Source organism: Lactuca serriola, chromosome 4 (assembly GCF_051521515.1).
Source record: "Lactuca serriola cultivar US96UC23 chromosome 4, Lser_US96UC23_V15, whole genome shotgun sequence".
NCBI lineage: Eukaryota > Viridiplantae > Streptophyta > Magnoliopsida > Asterales > Asteraceae > Lactuca > Lactuca serriola.
The window spans coordinates 93,430,767-93,452,797 of record NC_136411.1 but is presented as its reverse complement, the minus strand read 5'-3'; the positions used below and the strand labels follow the sequence as shown (position 1 = coordinate 93,452,797).

At 31.0% G+C, this 22,031-nt stretch overlaps 3 protein-coding genes across 3 annotated transcripts; 1 reads left to right on the top strand and 2 right to left on the bottom strand.

Moving 5' to 3' along the window:
- Positions 1-474: 474 nt before the first annotated feature.
- LOC145098617 (uncharacterized) lies at positions 475-1,107 on the bottom strand. Its single transcript, XM_079036243.1, has one exon. The coding sequence runs from the start codon at positions 1,105-1,107 to the stop codon at positions 475-477; it is 633 nt and encodes a 210-aa protein (XP_078892369.1).
- Positions 1,108-2,839: 1,732 nt separating this feature from the next.
- Positions 2,840-3,745, bottom strand: LOC145098616 (uncharacterized). The gene has a single exon (XM_079036242.1). The coding sequence runs from the start codon at positions 3,743-3,745 to the stop codon at positions 2,840-2,842; it is 906 nt and encodes a 301-aa protein (XP_078892368.1).
- A 10,295-nt stretch (positions 3,746-14,040) lies between these two features.
- LOC145102126 (uncharacterized) lies at positions 14,041-21,777 on the top strand. Its single transcript, XM_079039484.1, has 2 exons — positions 14,041-14,861; positions 21,021-21,777. The coding sequence occupies exons 1-2, from the start codon at positions 14,183-14,185 to the stop codon at positions 21,662-21,664; spliced, it is 1,323 nt and encodes a 440-aa protein (XP_078895610.1). The 5' UTR covers positions 14,041-14,182; the 3' UTR covers positions 21,665-21,777.
- The last annotated feature ends 254 nt before the right edge of the window (positions 21,778-22,031 follow it).

Here is a 22,031-nt window from a genome sequence, read left to right as displayed (position 1 = left end):
TTTTCAAGGTATTAGAATTATGCTTAACCTTGTAAGCATAACCATATTTACTGAAATTTCAATAAATCATGACAAATAGACTTTATCGTCCTTTGTGGTGGATCTGACCAGTGCACATCAATGTGTACTAGATCCTTTATTCCTTCACTCGACTCACATACATATGTGAACAAGAAATTAGTCCCAATTTTATCAAGTACCAATACCTTCATACATCATATAATTCAAATCACATGATTCGAAGTTTCTGTCCAATTGACACTTGGGCGATGAGAATCTTTCCTTACTTAGAAAATTACGACAGTACCACAATCGATATGACTAAGAATCAAACCATTTTCAACATTGCTATTAATAGAAACATACAAACAACAATTTTCACAATATATAATGCTAATTTTTCACCTTTCAGTGCATAAGATCCATTGTAGTGATTGGTTAGCAATAAAGAGTCAATAAATACATGAAGATCCTTCATTTTAAGATCCTTGGCCAATTGTGGTCCCTTATGAGTGCTTCGTATTCTGCTTCGTTTTTGGTAGCGTTGAATTCACAACTAACTGCATGGGGTACGATGTCCCCCTGTGGTGAGTTTAGTATGATCCCAAGGCCTGTTCCTTTTTTATTTGAAGCTCCATCTGTGAACAACGCCCATCTTCCTAGGTGTTCATCTTCTAGGAGTTGCTTAACTTCCATGTCTACTTCGTTTTGTAGATCATCACTAAAGTCAGCCACAAAGTTCGCTAATGCTTGTGATTTTATGGCGGATCTTGGTTTGTATCTGATGTCAAATGTGCTTAATTTCACCGACCATTTTTCCATCCTTCTTGACATTTCTAGTTTTCTTATGACATTCTTTATATGATAGTTAGTTTTTACATGTATAGTGTGTGTTTCAAAGTAATGTCTTAATTTGGTAGAAGCAGTTACTAAGGTAAGAATTAATTTTTCGAGATGAGAGTACCTGGTTTCAGGATCCAGGAGACTTTTACTTACGTAGTAGATAGCATGTTGCTCCCTGTTAAGATCCTTAACCAGAATGGCACTTACTGCATTTGAGGATACTGAGAGGTGGAGGATAAGTGGTTCTCCATCTATAGGTTTCATTAGTAATGGAGCAGAGCTTAGATATTTTTTGAGTTCCTGAACGCTTTCTCATGTTCCTCCTTCCACTCAAATTTCTTGTTCTTTTTCAAGATATCGTAAGAGGGCTTGCACCTTTCTGAGGATCTTGAAATGAACTTGTTGAGTGCTGCTACTCTTCTGGTTAGCCTCTGGATGTCCTTTGTTGAAGATGGGGATCTTAGTTCCATGATTGCTTTTATTTGTTCTAGACTTGCTTCTATCCCTCTTTTGGTCACCATGTATCCAAGGAACTTGCCTGACTTCATTCCAAAGTGACATTTGAGTGGATTCAACTTCATATTATACTCACCCAGGATGTCAAACGCTTCCTTGAGGTCTCTAAGGTGATCTACGGATTTTATCAACTTCACTACCATGTCGTCATTATAAACTTCCATGGTGTCCCCCATTTTGACTTTGAACATCTGATTCACCAATATTTGATATGTCGCACCTACATTTTTAAGACCAAAAGGCATTACGGTGTAACAATATATACTCGTTGGTGTTATAAACGCAGTATCTTCTTGGTCTGATGGTTCCATTTGGATTTGTTGGAATCGTGCTGAAGCATCCATGAAGGCAGGAGCTCATCCCCAGCCGTCACATCTATCATAGAGTCAATATGTGGTAGGGGAAAACATCCTTAAGACAAGCCTTGTTGATATTCGTGTAATCTACACATACTCTCCATTTTCCGTTTTTCTTTTGTACGACAACCACGTTAGCTAGCCATCTTGGGAACTTCACTTCCTTCATCATTCATATTTTGAGGAGCTTCTCAACTTCCTCTTGGATGATTTGATTCCTTTCGGGTGCAAATTTCCTTCCTTTTTGGTGTATTGGTCTGAAAGAAGGGGCAATATCAAGTTTATGAGTAATAATACTCTTGTTTATACCTGTCATATCTTCATGTTTCCATGTGAATTTCTTGCTTCTGGTTCTTATGAAATTCAGTATATCCTGCTTGATTTGCTCAGGCATTGAGGATCCTATGAGGACTTTTGCTTCAGGATCCCCGATTCCCAGGGGCACCTCCTTTAGGTCTTGTTCCTTTGTCTCTAGAACATGTCGTGCCCCTTGCCTTAATTGCTATGCTTGTTGGGGTTTGGTTGTAGATTTCATAGAGATTTTGTAGCATTCTTTCGATTCTTGTTGGTCTCCCATGATCTTCATTGTGCCCCATGGAGTGGGGATCTTCACACACTGATGGTATGTTGATGGAACCACTTTCATCTCGTGGATCCATGGTCTACCTAGTATCACATTATAAGAAGACGGGGTGTCATTAACAAAGAAATTTTTTATGGAGTTTACTCCTTCTATGTATATTGGTAGCTTTATTTCTCCAACTGTGAGTTTTGTTTCCCCGCTAAATCCTATGAGGAGTGAGGATCTTCTGACTATCTCTGATTCTGGGATGTTCATTCTTTTCAGCGCGCCTAGGAGTATGATATTGACTGAGGATCCTCCCTCAACGAGGATCCTTCTAACGAAATGGTTGGCCATGTACAATGTTATCACGAGTCCATCATGATGAGGATCCTCAATTCCTTCCCTGTCAGTTTCATCAAATGTAATTTCTTTTTCACTACTATAAGCATGGTATTCTTTCGTGGTCGATCCTCCTTTTCTGTTTTGGAGACTTTGGCATGTCTTTTAGCCTGAGAATAAGAGGTACCACAAATGTTAGATCCGCCTGAGATAACATTAATTATCTTAGTGTCAGAGGGTAGAGATCCTGGTTTCTCCAAGATCCTATGACCATCGTGGCTGTTTTCCTTGGATTTTCTCTCTTTCTCCCGAGGATCTCTTTAAGGTGTCCTTTGCTAAGGAGGTAGCTTATTTCTTTTCGTAGAGCTATACAGGCCTCCGTGATGTGGCCAAGGTCTTCATTGTAAGCACACCATTTGGACTTGTCTTTCCAAGCGGTGGACTTCTTATCTCTCTTTGTCCATCTTGTTTTGTCTCTAAGATCCTGCATAGCATGAATTACACCTGAAACATCCACAGAAAGACAATATTCAATGATTTTAGGAAGCTCTTCCTCTTCTCCTCCATCTTCAAGGGCATTAACCCTGTGATGATCTAATTTGGAATAGGGCTTCAATTTGTAGGATCTTTGAGTTGAAGATTCAACCTTCCTGTTGGGGTTCTCATACTGATTCAAAGTGTTGCTTCTCTTCTGGATCTCTTTATCCTCTTCGAGCCTATTGAACCTCAATGCCCGGCACCTGACTTCATCCAATCCTTTGCATGAGGTCATCACAAGGTCTTCGTAGAAGGGTGAATCCTTTCTTAATCCCATTTTGAAAACTTCCACAATGGTGGCCATGTCAATGTTGGGGATGCTTAGAGCTTCCCTACCAAACCTTTTAACAAAGTCCCTAAGTTTTTCCTTAGGACCCTGAACCACTCGGTAGAGATCACTAGTGATCTTCTCAAAGGTTCTGCTGCAAGAAAATTGGTTATTAAAGATATTGACTAAGTGTGCAAATGAAGTAATAGAGTGTGGGGGACCGTTTTGTAGCCATTTGAGGGTCGATCCTGTAAGAGTCGAACCAAAGCCTTTGCACAGGCAAGCTTCCTTCAAATGCCCTGGCATGGGAATGATCTCCATCCTTTCTTTTTATTGGGCTATATGCTCTTCGGGATCTGTAGTCCCATCGTATAGCTTCATGCTGGGAGTTTGGAAGTGCTTAGGAACTTCAGTATCGGCTATCGTAGGAGTAAATCTTGAGATCATGTGGCTTGTAGGGGATGCTTCTGGTATTGGTTGGACCACTCCGGGTACACTGGAGATCATTTTTTTTTAATTGTTGAAGTTCCCTAGCCATGTTCGAGTTTATTCCTGCATTAACATTGGTGTAGTTAGTATTAATAGTATTGTTGTTCAACAAGCTACTAGAGTCAAGGTTTCTAGGAGTGTTGAAAGTCTCATTGAGATCATTGATCATGGATGCTCGGTTGTCCATAGTTGCCCCCCAGGGTGACGCCACAGTGGTAGGAATTGTGTCACTCTGGCGATTTTCTGAGGATCCTGCATTATTGAAGTCCAGGATCCTTGGTTGCACAACTATGGGCATAGTTTCCTGGGATTTCTAAAATTTCTCCTTCATCCTCTCCACTTCTTTGAGTAGTGTTATATTCTCCTCCTGCTGTTGGGTCACCTATTGCGTTATTCAATGTTTTTTCATTCTCCTATGTGGATAATTCTTTTAAGAGACAAAGGCTTATAAGTAATGTTCCAACATATATATTGTTTTGGTCAAAAATTACACAAGTACTAATCAACCAAATTGAATGAGAGGCTGTGATATTCAGATTGTGTAAAAGCAAGTGGTAAAAGAAAGTGACACAATTGTTTACAAGGAAATCCCTTGATCCTTACTAGGATCTCTGGAATAAAACTTTGGGAGGTGATAATGAACACCTGCCTTGATGATTTTATTAATATAAAAATGAAGATTACATTGAATTCTTAGTAAGAATAAGTAGAGAATTTCGTAGATTAAACTTAAGCTAAAGAACAGTGTGTCGTGTGCATATTACAAGTCTCAATTTATAGTCTACTTTGGCAAACAAGATGTCCGATATTCCCTGGATCCTCTATGACAAGCTTCACAAATGTTATTTGACCAAGCGTTATGGGTCTTTAACATAGTTGAGATGATTCTTCGTTGAGAACTAGTCTTCCCTTAACTTCTTCTGCACACGTGTTAGTTATAGACAAAATATGACTATTATAAATATTGATAAAAATCATAATGGTAATTAACTGGGATCCTGATATTGCTGAGGATTCTGGATAGTTGACGATCCTGGATATAGTAAGGACCCTAGTCCCAACACACACACACACACACACACACACATATATATATATATATATATATATGTATGTATATGCGAATGTTCAAATGAGAGAAAATATAAAATAGAGAACGCAAGAACAAACGTACGCCAATCATTTCTTTTAAATATAAAGAATAAAAATAAATAACTTAATTAAACTAAAAAGGGCAAATTAGTAATTACGATTATTAACTAAATCATACAAATAAAATTTGACTTCCTAAAATAACATTTATAACTATTTAGGTTATCATCAAAACCATCAATCATCAATAATCACTTATCTTCAACATCATCATATACAATCGATCATTACATAAAAAATCTCTTAGTCCAACATCACCAGATCTAGAATAGTTTCGATACATTCTGTTTCAATTATTCATACCTTCATCATCATCGATCGATTCTACCTCAACATAATCATATCTCCATCATCGATCATCGATCATCAAAAAAATATTGTGTTTATATCAATCTTTCAACTTTGATCATCCTATTTGAACCTTTTGATTTCAAGAAAATATCGAAATTAAGGTTAGAAAAACATCAAATCTACTTTTTCTTAATCTCAGTCTACTAGTTTATCATCAATTTTGATTTTATTTGGTTTGATTTGTATATTTTGTGTTTATTTCTTTAAGTTTTTCCAATGTTATTGAACTTTAAGTTTATACACTACAACTTTTTGATGAAATGCTCCAGATAGTTTTCATAATTTTTTTTATCTCAAATATAGTGGTTTCTAACCAATTTTGATATAATTTTGTTTGATTTGTACTTTTTTTGCTCAATTATTCATGTTTTTAATAATTATTGAGCTTAAATTTTATGCACATCAATTGTTTGATGAAGTGCTCCATAGAGTGATGTCAATATAGTTTTATATATTATTCACATGTGACTAGTACATAACATTTCATATTTATTTTCTCATTTTAATAAAGATATATTGATTCACATGTGAATGTATTAACTTTTTATATTGTATATTACATTAGAATATTATATCATATTTTTATGGTATATTCACGTATAGAGGTATATTCACATGTGAATACTTTATAAAACTTATATTTATAAATATAACATGAAATATTCACATATGAATAAACCATTTAATATTCACATATAAATATACATATAATATTCGTATGTGAACATAACAGTAATATCCACATGTGGATATACAAGTAACATATATTGATAAAAGTTATATTTACTTTTTAATCTTAATAAGTAAATATTGATTCGTATACGAATGTATATTTTATTTATATGACATAATCACATATGAATATTACATGATATCTTTTGTCACCACGGTATAATCACATATGAATATTATATAATATATTCGTTTTATGTTGTATATTCACGTGTACAATTGTATTCACATGTAATATTTATCATGTAACATTCACATATAAATAAACATGTGAATGTTACATGGTTTATTCATATGTGAATATTACATGTACTTTTTCGAATATGAACAAATAATTATTATTATGAACTAAGAATATATGTGTATTAACATTTTCATCAATGATTGGTTCATGTCACAAGGGCGATGGTTGGCTGGTCCAAAAGTGAAGTCATTATTAGGTGAATACAATATAATTATCTTCACATGTGAATGTTGTATAAATTTATATACTTGTCAACGTTTATCATGTTATATTCACATGTGAATGGCTTTCATAAACCAATTTATGTAGTCTATCCCAGTATAATGTTGAATTTACATGTAACATACTATATTTACACAATATAAAAATAATTGACAAACCAATGTGTCTTCTTCTCATGTTTAATATGTAAATACATATAAAACTTATTAATAATCATAATTTAATCATATATGAATGTAATTTTTAATCATATATGAATTGATTCACATGTGAAGGCATATTCACATGTAAATATCATATAATATATTCATATGTGGTAATTATATTGTGTATTCACATGTGAATATTATATGTTATATTCACATGTGATAATATACCTTATATGTTATCCACGTGTAAATATTATAGGTTGATAATTAAAAGTTTTTTTACATTAACATGTATATATTGATATATATATTCACATGTAATTATATGTTTATAATATACCAAATTTGAGGTATTCACATGTTAATCTCATATAAAAATTAAGTTTACACTTTGATTCATAAATGCAAATTTAATGTATTTTACTATAATACTCACATGTTATTGATATGTTCTTCACACTTCAATTCAAATGTAGTTGTGAAATAAAATATATATTTAAACTTATATTCACAACGACAAATTTCATATACTTACAATTATATTTACTTGTGATTATCAACTTTTTTACAATTATATTCACATGTTATTCATATATGAATACCAAATTGTATTCATATGTGAATATTATACTTCGTTTCTTAATTGTTGAAAAATATAATGCATTTTTATAAAGATACTAAAAGAATCAGATAAACATGTAAAATGAATCGTCACAAGTGAATGAAAATTAAACTTTAGGATAAATACATATTATTCACAAATAAATAGGTTGTAAAAAATCTATATATCCTTTTATGTCTCTCACAAAATCTAGACAATATTCGAAATCAAATAATGTTTCATCAACTAATTTGGTAATATCAACATCTCTTTCATCAAAGTGATCTCTACTAAGATGGTAATTTGAATATATTGCGTCGTTTCTCCATCACCTTAAAGTATATTGTTAAGGCATTTACTTGAAATCTTTTCTCATAAATATTCTAAAAGCATGTATGTATAATATACAAATATGATTAAACTGTTCACAACTGTATTTGATGTATTTTTCAAGAAGATTATTTTAACTTGTTACAATACAAAATCACAAATAAATAAGTAGTAGTAATGCTTAATTACATGTGAATATCTCTAACACATATCAACATTTACCTATAATCATATTGAACATTCATATTAACATATAAACATTAAAAGGTTTGTGTACAATCACAGGTGATTATAACACTTGAATATATACATGTGAATATGTATATATTGATAGGTAAAGATTCATATGTTTGTGTATAATCAGATGTGAAAATATACATTCACATTGAATATGCATTGACATGTTGTTATAATCACATATTATATATATAAACATACCAATATTCACATATGTATATTTAACATCGTAGCATATATATTCACATGAAATAATTATTTTATGTTTCATTTACATTTGAATAAAAAATCAATGGCATATAGATAAATATTTATATTTATATTCATATATGATTTGAATAGTATGTGAATATACATAATACATACATATATGAATATTGAAAATTTTTATATATTCATATACGATTATGACAACATATGAACATATATAAACACATACACATATCAATATGAATTCATCACCTGAACATGTATATTCACATGAAAATAGTCATCGAATTTCATATATTAGATAACAAAAGTTATGGTTTATTCAAAGTAAATTAATATAGATTTACTTATGTGAATATAATAAAATATTGATTTCTTACTATTCATATATGAATAAAAAGTATTAAAATATTATTTACTAGAAATACTATAATTTCGGTTATGATGACTTGAAATTTCATCATCTTCATCATAATCTTAAAATGTAGAAGCAAAAAAATAGTATCATCTTGAATATGTAAATCAATTCACATTATCCCTTACAAACGGAATTATCAAACAATAAAACCTACGATTAACAATTAAAAAACAAAGAAAATACACAACATTGTTATTTACATCTGAATAACATTCAAACAAATTATACTTTATAATATTCACATTTGAATATACCTTCTCACATGAATCAATATACGCTTACTAAGAGAATAAAGAAAATATACAATGGTATATGTTATTCACGTATGAATAATACATAAAACTTGTAATCCTAACTCTTGGAGTATTTAAGTGCATAAAAGTTAACCTACATAAACATAATAAGCAAAAAAACAAACAAAACTAAACCAAAACACAAATATAATAAGCAAAAAAACAACAAACCCAAACCAAAAGGTAATTCTTGAGAAAAAAAACTCTATGAAATATTTCATAAAACAGTTGAAGTGCAAAAAAGTTGCCTTATATAAATATGAAAAATCTTCACATGATATACCAAATCAAAAGCAAAAGATTGACAATTATTAGACAATCGTGATAAAAACTTTGGATCAAAAGAATTTCAATGATAAAAACATGAATTTAATTAAAAATCAAAAAATTGAAGATTAAATCGATAAATTTACAATACCTGATGAGTTTTCACTGAGTTTTTGATGTTCTTGATTATGCACAACTATATAAAGTTGTGATCGAAATTCATTGCTTAAAATCGAATCAAACAATCTCGATTTATTTAATCAAAAGAATCAACTATTTATAAAAGATATTCCATCAAAATCTCAACAAAGTAGCTCTAGTTCAATAATTATTTCTTCCTTAACGAATCGATGAACAAAAGTTGAACCACAATCAGGTGTTCGAAGAGATTGAGTATAATTTGAAAGAGTTTGAAAAAAAAAAATCTTTAATATCGATTACAACCAGGCCGACAATCTTTCTTATCTGGATGATTGGATTCAGATGAGTGTTTGCAAAAAAAAAAATTGTTCCAATTTTACAAAAATACCCTTAAGTACTAAAACAATGAAGTGTTTTTTTTTCTTATTAGAATTAGTGGGTGAGATTTGTTCTTGTGTTCTCAATTTGATAATTGTTCTTATTTGAACTTAAGTGTGTGTATATATATATATATATATATATTATAAAACATATTAGCATGTTGAACTTTTCTTAAAATTTAAGAGGTACTGTTTGATAATTTAATGTACAAATTTTTTATGCACAAATCACTTATCTTTTTATGAACAAAAGTAATTATGGTAAAGAATAATCAACGAAAATATTTAAGGAATGAAACATCAATTAAATTTTGTTTCTGTTTAATATGGATATAATATTATATTAAAAAGTCAACCATCAAAATCCTAGAAGTGGACTAAAAAATTAAAAAAAGCTCATATATGTTATCGTTTCACATTCTTGTCACCTGATTCACCACACTTTACGATTCCACGTTCTTTTAACATATTTCAGCTTCGGTTTAATCTTTTAGTTTATTTTTTTTCTTTATTCATCGTTGAAGTCGAAACTTCATAGGAAGGATTTCTTGTAGATTTCGAAGGGTGTCTTTTGTTTTAGCGGCAACATTATCACATAATGGTGGGTCTCTATATCCTTGATTTTCTATTAATTGTTTGTATCATGACTGGACATTCTTTTTATTCATTTTTTCCATATATCTATGTATATTTCAAGGTTTTAACATAAAAAATTGTGCGTTTGTATTCTTGAATTTCTATATATTCGTGTATATATTAAATTTGTATATGGTGGGCATATTCTTTTCTCTTGAGTAAATTTTATAGAAAAGTTGAAGTGAATTTTTAAAAAATTGCATCTGGATTAAAACCATGGATATTATCTATTATCTTCTCTAAAGTATTATTGGAGAGCTATTAAGTGTCGTTCATCCATCCAACTTTTTGATGGGTTGGTCAGTTCAAGCTCCTCAAGAACAAGGATCTTTTTTTCTTGCTTTTATCTCTTTTTCTTCATTTGAAAATAATTATTCTTGGTTGTTACATTTAAGTCTATGTATTTTTTTGAAAGCTTTTTTTGAGGTTGCTCAATATCAATAATATGTGTCCCATGAAACTTATTCCAATTTATATATTTTTATTAATAAGAAAAATTACTTTTCGTTATCACTGTAATTCCACAAAACTTGGTTCGGTTCAGGTTCTCACGGTTCTTTTTTAGGTATATGATGAATGAAGAAAATGACATGTTTTGAGTTTTGATTTCTTTGTTTTGGTATTTTTGGTCGAGACTACAAGAATTGCTTGTGATTTTACCACATATCAAGAGGTAATAAACTATAGTCTGTTTCCAACCCTAATTTTTAATCTTCTTTGTTGGTTTTATTTACGACTCGCATGTTGTATTAATTTCAAATAATTTAACCATTTGTGTACGAAAACATCTATGTCAAACTTAGCTTTAAAATTTCACAACCTAATTTTTAAAATCTATATTTGATTGAATGTTAATTTGAAAGTCTCATATAGATTGTGTATGGTGCAAAATTAAGTTGTTTAGCTACTAAATCCATTCATATTTCCAAATATGGTTAATTATTAGCTTACATTGATCATCTTTGTCATACAACATTACATAAAGCATTTTCTATATCCTAGGCAAAAACCTAAAATAGATAAATATGTTTTTTTTTTATTTTTTTATTTTAATTTTTATCTGTGTTGGTATTGTTGTTGAAAGCGTAAATACAATATAAAAAACTACATATTTCATAATAAAATTCATAAGATAGAAAATAAAGAATCTATGTATAAGAAAAATTGAGCCCCGATTTAAAATGGTTCAGACTTGATGGAAATCAATTTCCAAACCATCTCGAGTAGCTTCTTCTTCTAGATAACAAATTTACTTATGACCAGTTTGTTAAGCAGTACACAATGTTTTAAAAACCGGGTTTTTAGTTGAACCGGTATGGTGACCGGTTCCCAGTTCAACCAGTTTAACCGGTTCGACCGTCGGGTGAACCAGTTTCTATATTTTTCATGTTTTTATTTTCTATTTTCCTACACATACATACATATAGAAATTATGAATTTGATGTTTACAAGTTCAAACATTAAAAATACACATAAAAATAACTTGTGGGTTGATCCAAATATATTAAAATAACACATAACCATAAGTTTTAGTGTTTTACATCAATCCATATACGTCAAAAAGAAAATAACGTATAATATCGAAACGAAATATAGTTTTTGATGAATACAAACACATCAAAAAAATTTATAACTTAAATATATGTTTTTATTTAGAGAAAAATAAATAGATTTGAAAAAATTCACCAAAGTTATTATGTAAACTAGACGAATTCACGCGCGTTGCGCAACGAAGATCAAAAATATATTGTTAAAATATTGAAAAAGATATGTTTAAAATGATTATGTTATTAACATTAACTTTGAGATAACATTTTTACACTAATATATATATATATATATATATATATATATATATATATATATATATATATATATATATAATCTCTATTATTTTGAACAATAATATTCGTTGACATCAACCCACATTCCCCATTAATAGAATTAAATATAATTATCTATTTAGTATTATTTTTAACAATTATTATTATTGATTAATTATATTTTTATTTATGTGATCATTTTCTAATTTCAATAATTATGTTCATTTAAAATACAATTTATTTATAGTTAAATATAATTTATAATTTGATGTTATTATCATTTAAAATTGTTATTTATTAATTTTAAACCACTTATTATTAATAATAAGTTAAAGAAGAGTTTTAAGAAACACTTAATATTATTATTAAAATGTGAAACATACACTAAATAATAAAGTGATAAGATAGACAATTCGTATTTCAAAAGAAACTTACATGGATAATATGACATATCCATGTAATTTGATTTTATTCTTTATAATTACTGCTTATTAATTTTAAACCACTCGTTATTATTAATAAGTGAAAGAAACTTTTAAAAAACACTTATTATTATAATTAAAATGTTAAACATATACTAAAATATAAAGTGATAAGATAGACAATTTGCATTTAAAAAAAAGACTTACATGGATAATATGGATAATATGACATATCCATGATTTTTAATTAATTATTTTTTTGAAGCAACATGAACATACAAACATGTATACAATAGTTAATTAAATATTATATATATCACCTTCCATAACATATGATCGATAACATGAATCTAATCTAATTTACATTAAAATTTCAACCACAACATACAATGATATTCTTAAAAGAATACATAAATCAAGAAAATACAAAAAAGAATTAGTATATAACAAACTACAAATTAAAAACTTGAACATAATAACATGGCTCGAAAAATTGTTCAAAGCCTTTAAACCAACACAAATAACTTTAAACTTGTTTTCTTTGTAAATTTTATATGTGATTTGTATTTGTGTATCTACTCAAAAAGATTGACCTTTTTATAATAGAGTATCCATTAATTATTTATTATGTATATTATATACGTTATAAAACCTTTGAATTGTTAATCATTATTAAAAGACTTTTGAGTGGTATTTATTAAAATAAGAGGTTTCAAATTAATGATTATTTGCATATTTTTATGGGGGTTTCAAATGCATGAGGTTCAAGGAAAATTGCTAGCTTTATAAGTATGGATGATGATTCTTTTTCATGTATTTTTATTCATTTTGACCGGTTCAAACGGTTTTTTCTAAAAACCGGCCGGTTCAATCCGGTTCATAAATCAATGTAAAACCGGTGATAGTTGAACCGCTCCCTTTCCCGATTCCCGGTCCAACCGGTTCAATCGGCCGGTTCAAACCGGTTTTTAAAACATTGGCAGTACACGACAAAACAAGATGTGGTATGCTTAGTGTGTGTTTGACTAATGGTAATTGAACAAAAATAGATTTTCTTTTGTTCCGCTCTTTTCTTTCTATCTCTCATCGTTCCAAGAGATGCAAGTTCCCTTCTCATCCGTACTATTGAAAATAGTCCAAGATAAATTGTCAAAGATGAAACTTTCGAAACATTCTTTGAAAAAACTTCGATTTTAGATTTTTATTTTATAATTAATTTCAATCATTCTTAAGACTCGACATGAAGAAGCGGTTGACATTATCTCAACTTGGGCATGATGTTTTTCCAAATGTTAGGCATGAAATTTTCCTAACATACTAGTCAAAAAATTTGTAGCGATTGAAAAAGCCGTATAACATTTTTTGAAAAAAAAAATCATTTGTCAAAACAGTAATAATTGTCGACGCCGTTTTGCGTGGGTGCACATAATATATATATATATATATATATATATATATATATATATATATATATATATATATATATATATATATATATATATATGCCATGGGTTGCTTCTATAGATTAGGTCAAAGAGTGGACTTTTTCTATGTCACGAAGTGCAACCGATCATAGATGGGTCTCATATGGTTTTGATTTGTCTACAAATTAAGTCTGAAACCTTAAATTTCCTGAAGACCAAATACATACACACATAGAGATGCCTGCTGTTTGGTTTGCGTTACGGAAGTCGTTGCACTGCCAATCAGGACCTGCAGATGTTCATGATCCAAATTTTCAGGGGAAGAATCTCAGCAAAATAGTAACGAAAACAAAAAAATCATCAACATCAACAGGAGGGAAATCAGGGTGTTCAAGATCTTTAGCAAATCTTAAGGATGTCATCCATGGAAGCAAGAGGCACATGGAAGAAAAACCAACAACAATGGCAACCACAACAACAAATGCTAGTCCTAGGTCCATTGGAAGTTCAGAACTTTTAAACCCAATTGCCCATGAAGTTGTTTTGTCGAATTCAAACTGTGAACTGAAGATCACAGGCTTTGGTTCTTTACAAGATGGAAACGGTGTTGGTGGTGATGGTGAGGGGGTGTCCTCACGATTTGAGGGTACCCTAAAACCTGGGACGCCTGGCCCTCACCATTATCATCATCATCACAAGCTAACAAGCTCACCGATGACTAATCGAAGAAACTCTAATGGATTTTCAAGGGGTAGTAGAGGTTTAGGCTCTGGATTTGGTGCTATTAATGCTTCAAAGGCTAGAGCTTCTTTTGAAGGTGAAGGCCATGGGATATTTAGCTTGGCTTGTCATAAATGTGGTGAGCAATTTGTGAAATGGGAAGCTCTTGAAAATCATCATCTCTCTAAACATGCTGGTAAGCAAAGATTCTTGCTTCTTTGTTTCTTTTTTTCTTATAAATTATTTATTTATTTATTTTTTAAAAATCAATCTATATTAGATTAAATATAGTAAGTCCATCTCTAGGTTATATTTACATTAATATATATAAGCACGCATTCCATACTACCGAGAATCCAGGATATATATATGTCTAACATCACTCTTTGATATTAATTCTTCTTTGTTGAGTTTTAGGTGTCAGAGCTTCATAGTTTTACCAAATAGTTGTTGTTTTTAATTTTTTTACCATCTTGTACTTTATAATTTACTTATTTAGAAAAAAAAAATTATTTAAAAAAATTAATTTACTTTCTTCCCCGAATGATGTCATCGCCTTCAGCCGCCCTCCTTTCGTCTTCTGGTTCCGTGTTGTTACCCTCGTCAACTACATGAAACCTTCGGTCACTATTATTGAACCAATCATAAGTAGTATCCTCCTGCACTCGTATATTCTACAATCTCATTTGGTTTGAATGACAACTCCAAGTGACCCAGATGCTCCTTCACTTTCATTTTTTTGATGGTCATATTGGGATAAGTCGTGGACGAACTGTAAACGAGATCAAATGTGGAGGGAATTGTAGCAAAGGGCACCATAAACACCGCAGAATGAGAGTTGTGGTTGCTGCAATTGGCATCGGTGGCAGGAAAACAGTGTAACTTAAACAGTGTCAATTGTGGACGATTTAATCACCGAGGTGGGTCACTTGGTGTAACCATGGATGATGATGTTTAAGTCATCGCCATTTAACTTATACAAACTTCATCACCATAAACAACCCATGTCAATTGTCACGTCCGACTTAACATGTCCTCTTGCAAATTCATTAATACTTAAGAATAATAAATTATCCAAAACACTTAATTTATGCTGTCAATGATCATGCGATGCTTTAGATTCCAAAAAGGGTGGTATCAAGAGTGGGACATAAAGGTATTTGGGAAAATGGGTTGGCTAAAAAGACATCCCATTTTATCATTTAGACAACCCTAATTAAATTTTGAAATACTTTTATTGGTTGAAATTGCATTGTTTTCCGAAAAAACTGATTACAAGTAGTTGATTATAGGTTGACTTTTTATAAAAGTGATAATAGAGTGTCTAAAGGATGTCTTATTAGAAAAAAAGAAATCTGCCTAAACTGGAGGGTTATGTCTTCGAGGTTATTGTTTGAGATAATAGTAGTGAAATTAATTAAGATTTGTAGTTTGTAGTTTTTATAATTTACCAAACCCTGGCAACTATGATCGAACCCTAAATTTTTTTATGAAAGATACTTCACCGTCTAAATGTGTTCCCCCTTGGAATCTAAATTTATGTTTGGCATGTTATATAAAAATCTAACTTTTAGTTATAAGCTAATTTATATGCTAATTTCATGGTCTCGTTGGCGCATTAATATTCAACATCTTTTACTTTCTTACGAAGGAAGTAATGTTTAGTATAAATATTTATTTTAGTTTTGAGTATTAATGAATAATCAAGATGATCCGTTAAGCGGTGACGTTGGTGACAATGTTTTTATTTTAATGAACTTAAAAAATACTAAAAAAATCTAGAGTCCATATATCATTTTTATATCGTTGTGCAACTTTACTTATCTTGGAGGATATTTGAGTAGGGTGATGGTGGAAATCCAAATTCCTTATAGATCATGTATGTTTACTTTCCGAACATATATTTATATCTTATGTCTTGGTTGTAGAAAATTCAGTCTAAGATAATCCAAATGACACTTGTGTATCTAGGCACAGAAACACAACCCAGATCGTAGAGAATTATGAGATCGTTTAAAAAGAAAAGAGCTGAGAGAAAGGTTTTGTTTACGGCTTAAAAGAGGAGTCGTATAAATACATGACAAATTAGGGTTAATCTTCTAAATGAGTTATGCATATCTCGAAATTAATACCATAATCAATGCTTACCAAAACTGACAAGATTTAACAATCTTACCATAATCAACCATTAGAATTCGGATTTTCCATAAATAAAACTAATTCAATCTTACCATAATCACCACCAAGGGCTCTGCCCCTTGGACCTCGCCAAGGGCGCTGCCCCTATGACACTGCAAGGGGGCGCTAACCCCTTGACCCTCGTCATTGTGTCGTAATGACTTATAATTTGATCTTATATATGCATGCGTTCTGCATTCACCAAACATATAACATAGATTGCAAACGATAAGAGTTTAGCACACATGTCAGTACTAATTACAGAAAATGTCAGGTGACACTAAAATCACCAACAATTATCCACCATTTTAGTGTAACCCGTGAATTAACATAAAACTATCTAAACAAACCAACCCAGTACATAAATGAAAATGTCGAAACGCTTGAATTCCCATTTTAGTATCAAACAATTCAACTACTCGAGAAACATGGTGTTTTAAGAATTGAACCCTTCAAACTAACTGATACATGAAAGTAAAACATATACTAGTTTATTGAACTTTCTAGCGAAATACAACTTGACAGTATGATAAAGTCTTGTATAATGTCTGCAAAATTCTGGCTAGTCAATTTAGAGATAGTAAGCATCAAAAATGACTTTTTGTTAGAAGACTATTTAGGAAATAATCTTAATCAAAGTTATTGTATATGTCACAAGGATTTTGTACATATAAAGCACCCTGAAATCTGACTTATAACGAAGAAGTTATGACCCGTTAAAGTTTCACAATTAAACCGACACGACTCTGTGTAACGTAAAAAGTAAACTTTAGATAAATTATTTTTTAGCCTTAGTAATCTAATCAGAATTCATAGTATTCATTAAACCGAGAGTGTGCATAACGTCCAAATCTGACTTCACTAAAGGTAGTTATAAATTTTACATGGTCATTCAGCGCATCAGTGCATGCATAGAAATTGAATTTTAGGTCGGTTGATTTTTTTTTTCCAAAATGATATAAACGAGAATTAAATATCTTATTAGTAAGAGTTTAAGTATAAAAAGATAGTCAAAAACGGAGTCCGTATGTAGAAGTTATGAATTTTACATGGTCATTCGTAGTGTAATCTTCTCGGACTGTTAAATTTAAGATCGGTCGAGCATTAGCCGATGGGATCAAAAGAAAGTTGTAGTATTCAGAAATACCTGTGTGTGGATATAAAGAACGTCATAAACGAAGCTTGTATGCGAAAATTATGAATTTTTAAAGATTTTCAGTTTTACCTGCGTCCGGTGCCGTGTGTCAACACCAGAGGCGAAGCCTTTGTGCCTACGCAATCTCACGACGTGAGTGGCATGTCTCACGACATGAGAGGACCCTGAACAGCCTATAAATAGATGATTTTACCTCATTTCTTCATCACACATCACTACCAAACATCCCTTTCTCTATAGATCACATTTTCTGAAGTTTTTGGGGTTTTGGAGTATCTTAGCAAGGCTCTAAGGCATCGAAGAGACCGACAAATAGAAGCTCTCGAGTCAGAATTCTGCCAATACAGATCCCAACTTTTCGCTAGAAATCTCTGTAAGTTAAGCTACAATTATATTACTTTAAGTGTAACTTATGTTTAAGTTCATTACCGTTACAATGAACCTATAAAAAATTATTAGTGATTACAAGTTGTTATACTGATTGATATACTTACAGGGATGATTTTTAGGCTGGATTTAGTGAGGTGTTTAAAGTCGGATTTCCAAACAGTATATATCAGTAGACTTTGAAGTAATGATGAATCTAGACCAATAATTTGTCGCAATAAATATCAGACTAAGACTTAGTGAAAATGATACTAGGTTACATCAAAGGAAACACAGTTGCTACAAGTGAAGTGTTGTCCGAGTTTCGAGTCATCACTTTAACAAGTGTGTGCATAGTCTCTTTTATGAAAATGATTTTAATACAATTATTTATTGTAGTATTAAATATCTGTTAAAGAGTTATGTGTGAGATATATTCTATTTCCTGGAATACATGTTAAGAATATATTTGATAATATATGATGATTTAGGACGTAAAGAATATACCTAAAGTAATTAAGATAAATATCGGGTAGTATCTCCTTAAGAGTACGGGTGAGATATACACGGAGGGTAGAACTATAACATTTGTCTTCGATTCGTGAGCTTGGATTAGACATAGTCATTCGTCCTTAGTCGAAGAGTATGAATTGAGCATAGTCATTTGTCAATAATCCGATAGCATGGATTAGACATAGTCATTGTCCCTAGTCTGAGAGTATGGAGTGGGCATAGTTATTTATCATTAATTTGAGAGCATGGATTATACATAGTCGTTAATACCTGATCCGGAGGTATGGATTAGGTAAATTTGTTATTTTTAGATCCGAAAGTATGGATTGTGTCATTTTGAGGATCAACGGGGTGGGGTAAATTGCTTATATTAGGTGAAATTGTATCTTGCAAGTTCTAAAATATATATGTTATCACATTATGGGATTGAAATCCCTATGTGATCACCAGGTTTCCCAACCTAACCCATTCAGTTTATTGTATCACATGTAGTGATATAAAAGATATATTTTGCTGAGAGATTCAATGAGTATTAGGCCACTAGTTTAATTATTGTAAGGATGATAATATTTTGTTATGCTTATGTTTCTATATTGACGATGACATCCTAATGTTTTAGGATAAATAAAATACATTTCCTCAGAATTGCTTTGATAATATCATTATCATGTTTTTGGGGAAAAAAAAATTCTACAATACTATTCTTCAAAAAGGATATTCGGATTTTTAAATAAGCATAAACAAATATGTCACATCGTGTGTCATAATCGTCTCATGATTGTATCAAGGCCAAGTCCTCAACCTCTTGAAATGCGGCTACACTTCACAACCATGTAGGTAATTCCTTTACTTCATGTATCAGCATATACTTTCATCAAAGAAATTATTAAGAAGTTATACTTCAACCTGGTCAACTTGCAAAACCGAACACATACCTAGGATGTATACTTCTTTTGTTCCTCTTATTTGTGGCACCTGACCCAAAATGAGGTCACTAAACTTTAATCTCATCCCTATAACAGATTTGTGCAATAAGCCTCTTGGTAGACCTTTAGTCAAGTGATCTACCAAAATTTTGTTGCGATTTTACAAACTCCACCGAAATCACACTATTAATGATTAGTTCTATAATCATACTATGTCTAACACCTAAGTGTCTATACTTTCCATTATAAACCTGATTGTAAGCCTTAGCCAAAGCAGATGCATGATCATAAATGAAAGATATAGGTGCTATCAGATGTGACCACAAAGGAATCTCATAGACTATATTTTTTAGTCATTCTAGTTCTTTTCCAGTAGCAGCTAACACAACAAACTCAGACTCCATTATCGAGTTTGTAATGCAAGATTGCTTCTTGGAAGCCTAGGAAATGGCACATCCCCCAGGCAAGAACACCTAACCAGTTGTTGAGGAATAGAATTCCATGCTGGTTATCCAACTTGCATCCACTAGGGGCGCTCCCCCTAGGACCCTGCAAAAGGGCGCGACCTCCTTGACCCTAGTCATTCTGTTGTACTGGCTTATAATTCGATCTTATATATAGATACACTCCGCATTCACCAAACATATAACATAGAGTACAAAAGATAAGCCCTTAGCTCATATGTTTGTTTCAATTACACAAAATGTCATATGACACTAAAATCACAAACAACGTATATAATAATAGAACTAAAAAACAATACGGATTTAATATCGAATATTGGAATTAAAAATGAAAAAAAAAAAAAAAAAAAGAAGTTAGTCCAATTAATAGAGCTTTAAATGTTAACTATAATAAGGGGGTCAAGTAATTGAACATATTATTGAACAAAATTGGTTAATTGTACTAAACATTAAACTCAAAAAAACTATTTAGTAAAATAAAAGTGGTTTATATCATTGACAAAAAAAAATCACTCCGATAGTAAAAGAAAATGTTTTTGGTTAATTATTAATATTGAATCGTGTCAAAAAAATAAAATAAACCTTGTTATTATAAAGTACAAGATTTGGTAAATATAATTTTTAATACTATTACTATTTAGTAAAAACCTCTAAAATAAAGATTCTTGTAGCCATGGATTAATTTTCTAGGATGTAATTCGTTGATTTTTATTTATTTATTTATTTATTTATTTTATTTTTTTATTTGACAGTTACTGAGCTCATTGAAGGAGATTCATCCAGGAAAATCGTAGAATTAATCTACAAAACCAGTTGGTCAAAATGCCACACCAATTCTGGAGGAATAGAAAGGATCTTGAAGGTCCACAACATGCAAAAAACGCTATCTGAATTTGAAGAACATCGAGAAACTGTGAAAGTCAAAGCTAGCAAGCTCCAAAAGAAACACCCTCGATGTCTTGCCGATGGCAATGAGTTACTAAGGTTTCACGGAACCCTAGTTGAATGCAATCTCGGCCTCAACGGCTCGTCCAGTCTTTGCCAATCAAATAACTGCAAAGTTTGTCAAATTCTACGACATGGGTTTATAATTAAGAAAAATGGGAACAACAAAAATATAGTTGGAGGTGTTTTCACAACTTCAACAAGTCAAAGGGCATTTGAAGCTATTGATGTCAACAATGGTTCGTGTTTGAGGAAAGCTCTGATAGTTTGTAGAGTGATTGCAGGGAGAGTTCATAAGCCATTGGAGAACATTCAAGAACTTGCTAATCAATCTGGATTTGATTCATTGGCTGGAAAATTAGGTATTTATTCAAATATTGAAGAACTTTATTTGCTCAATCCTAGAGCACTTCTCCCTTGCTTTGTAATAATTTGCAAGCCACAAACGTAACTAAATTGTATACAATTAGTATAGTCTTGTTTGTTTTTATCTTTCTTTGAGAAAAATATATTTATTTGTCAGATATTTCTTTTTAATATAAATATAGACATATTTTACGATCAGTTTTTATTACCTTAATATTTAGAGATTTTAGCTGAATATGTTTTAAGTCTACAAAGCATTCGACATGTACACTGGGTCAAAAACAACTTGAGAGGTTAAGTTGTAAATGAACTAATGTTATATTCCTAAAACAATTTCTTATACTATTAGCATCTTCGACTTTGGGAACATTAACTTTATACTTGAAGTACCCTAGATTTGAGGCTAACAGTTTTATTCCTTAAATGTATAACTCATAAATATAAATTAAGTT

Coding starts and splice junctions, on each gene's coding strand:
- LOC145098617 (XM_079036243.1), bottom strand. CDS start 1,107: ATGAAACCTATAGATGGAGAACCACTTATCCTCCACCTCTCAGTATCC.
- LOC145098616 (XM_079036242.1), bottom strand. CDS start 3,745: ATGGAGATCATTCCCATGCCAGGGCATTTGAAGGAAGCTTGCCTGTGC.
- LOC145102126 (XM_079039484.1), top strand. CDS start 14,183: ATGCCTGCTGTTTGGTTTGCGTTACGGAAGTCGTTGCACTGCCAATCA. Junction 14,862..21,020: donor TCATCTCTCTAAACATGCTG/GTAAGCAAAGAT, acceptor TTTATTTGACAG/TTACTGAGCTCATTGAAGGA.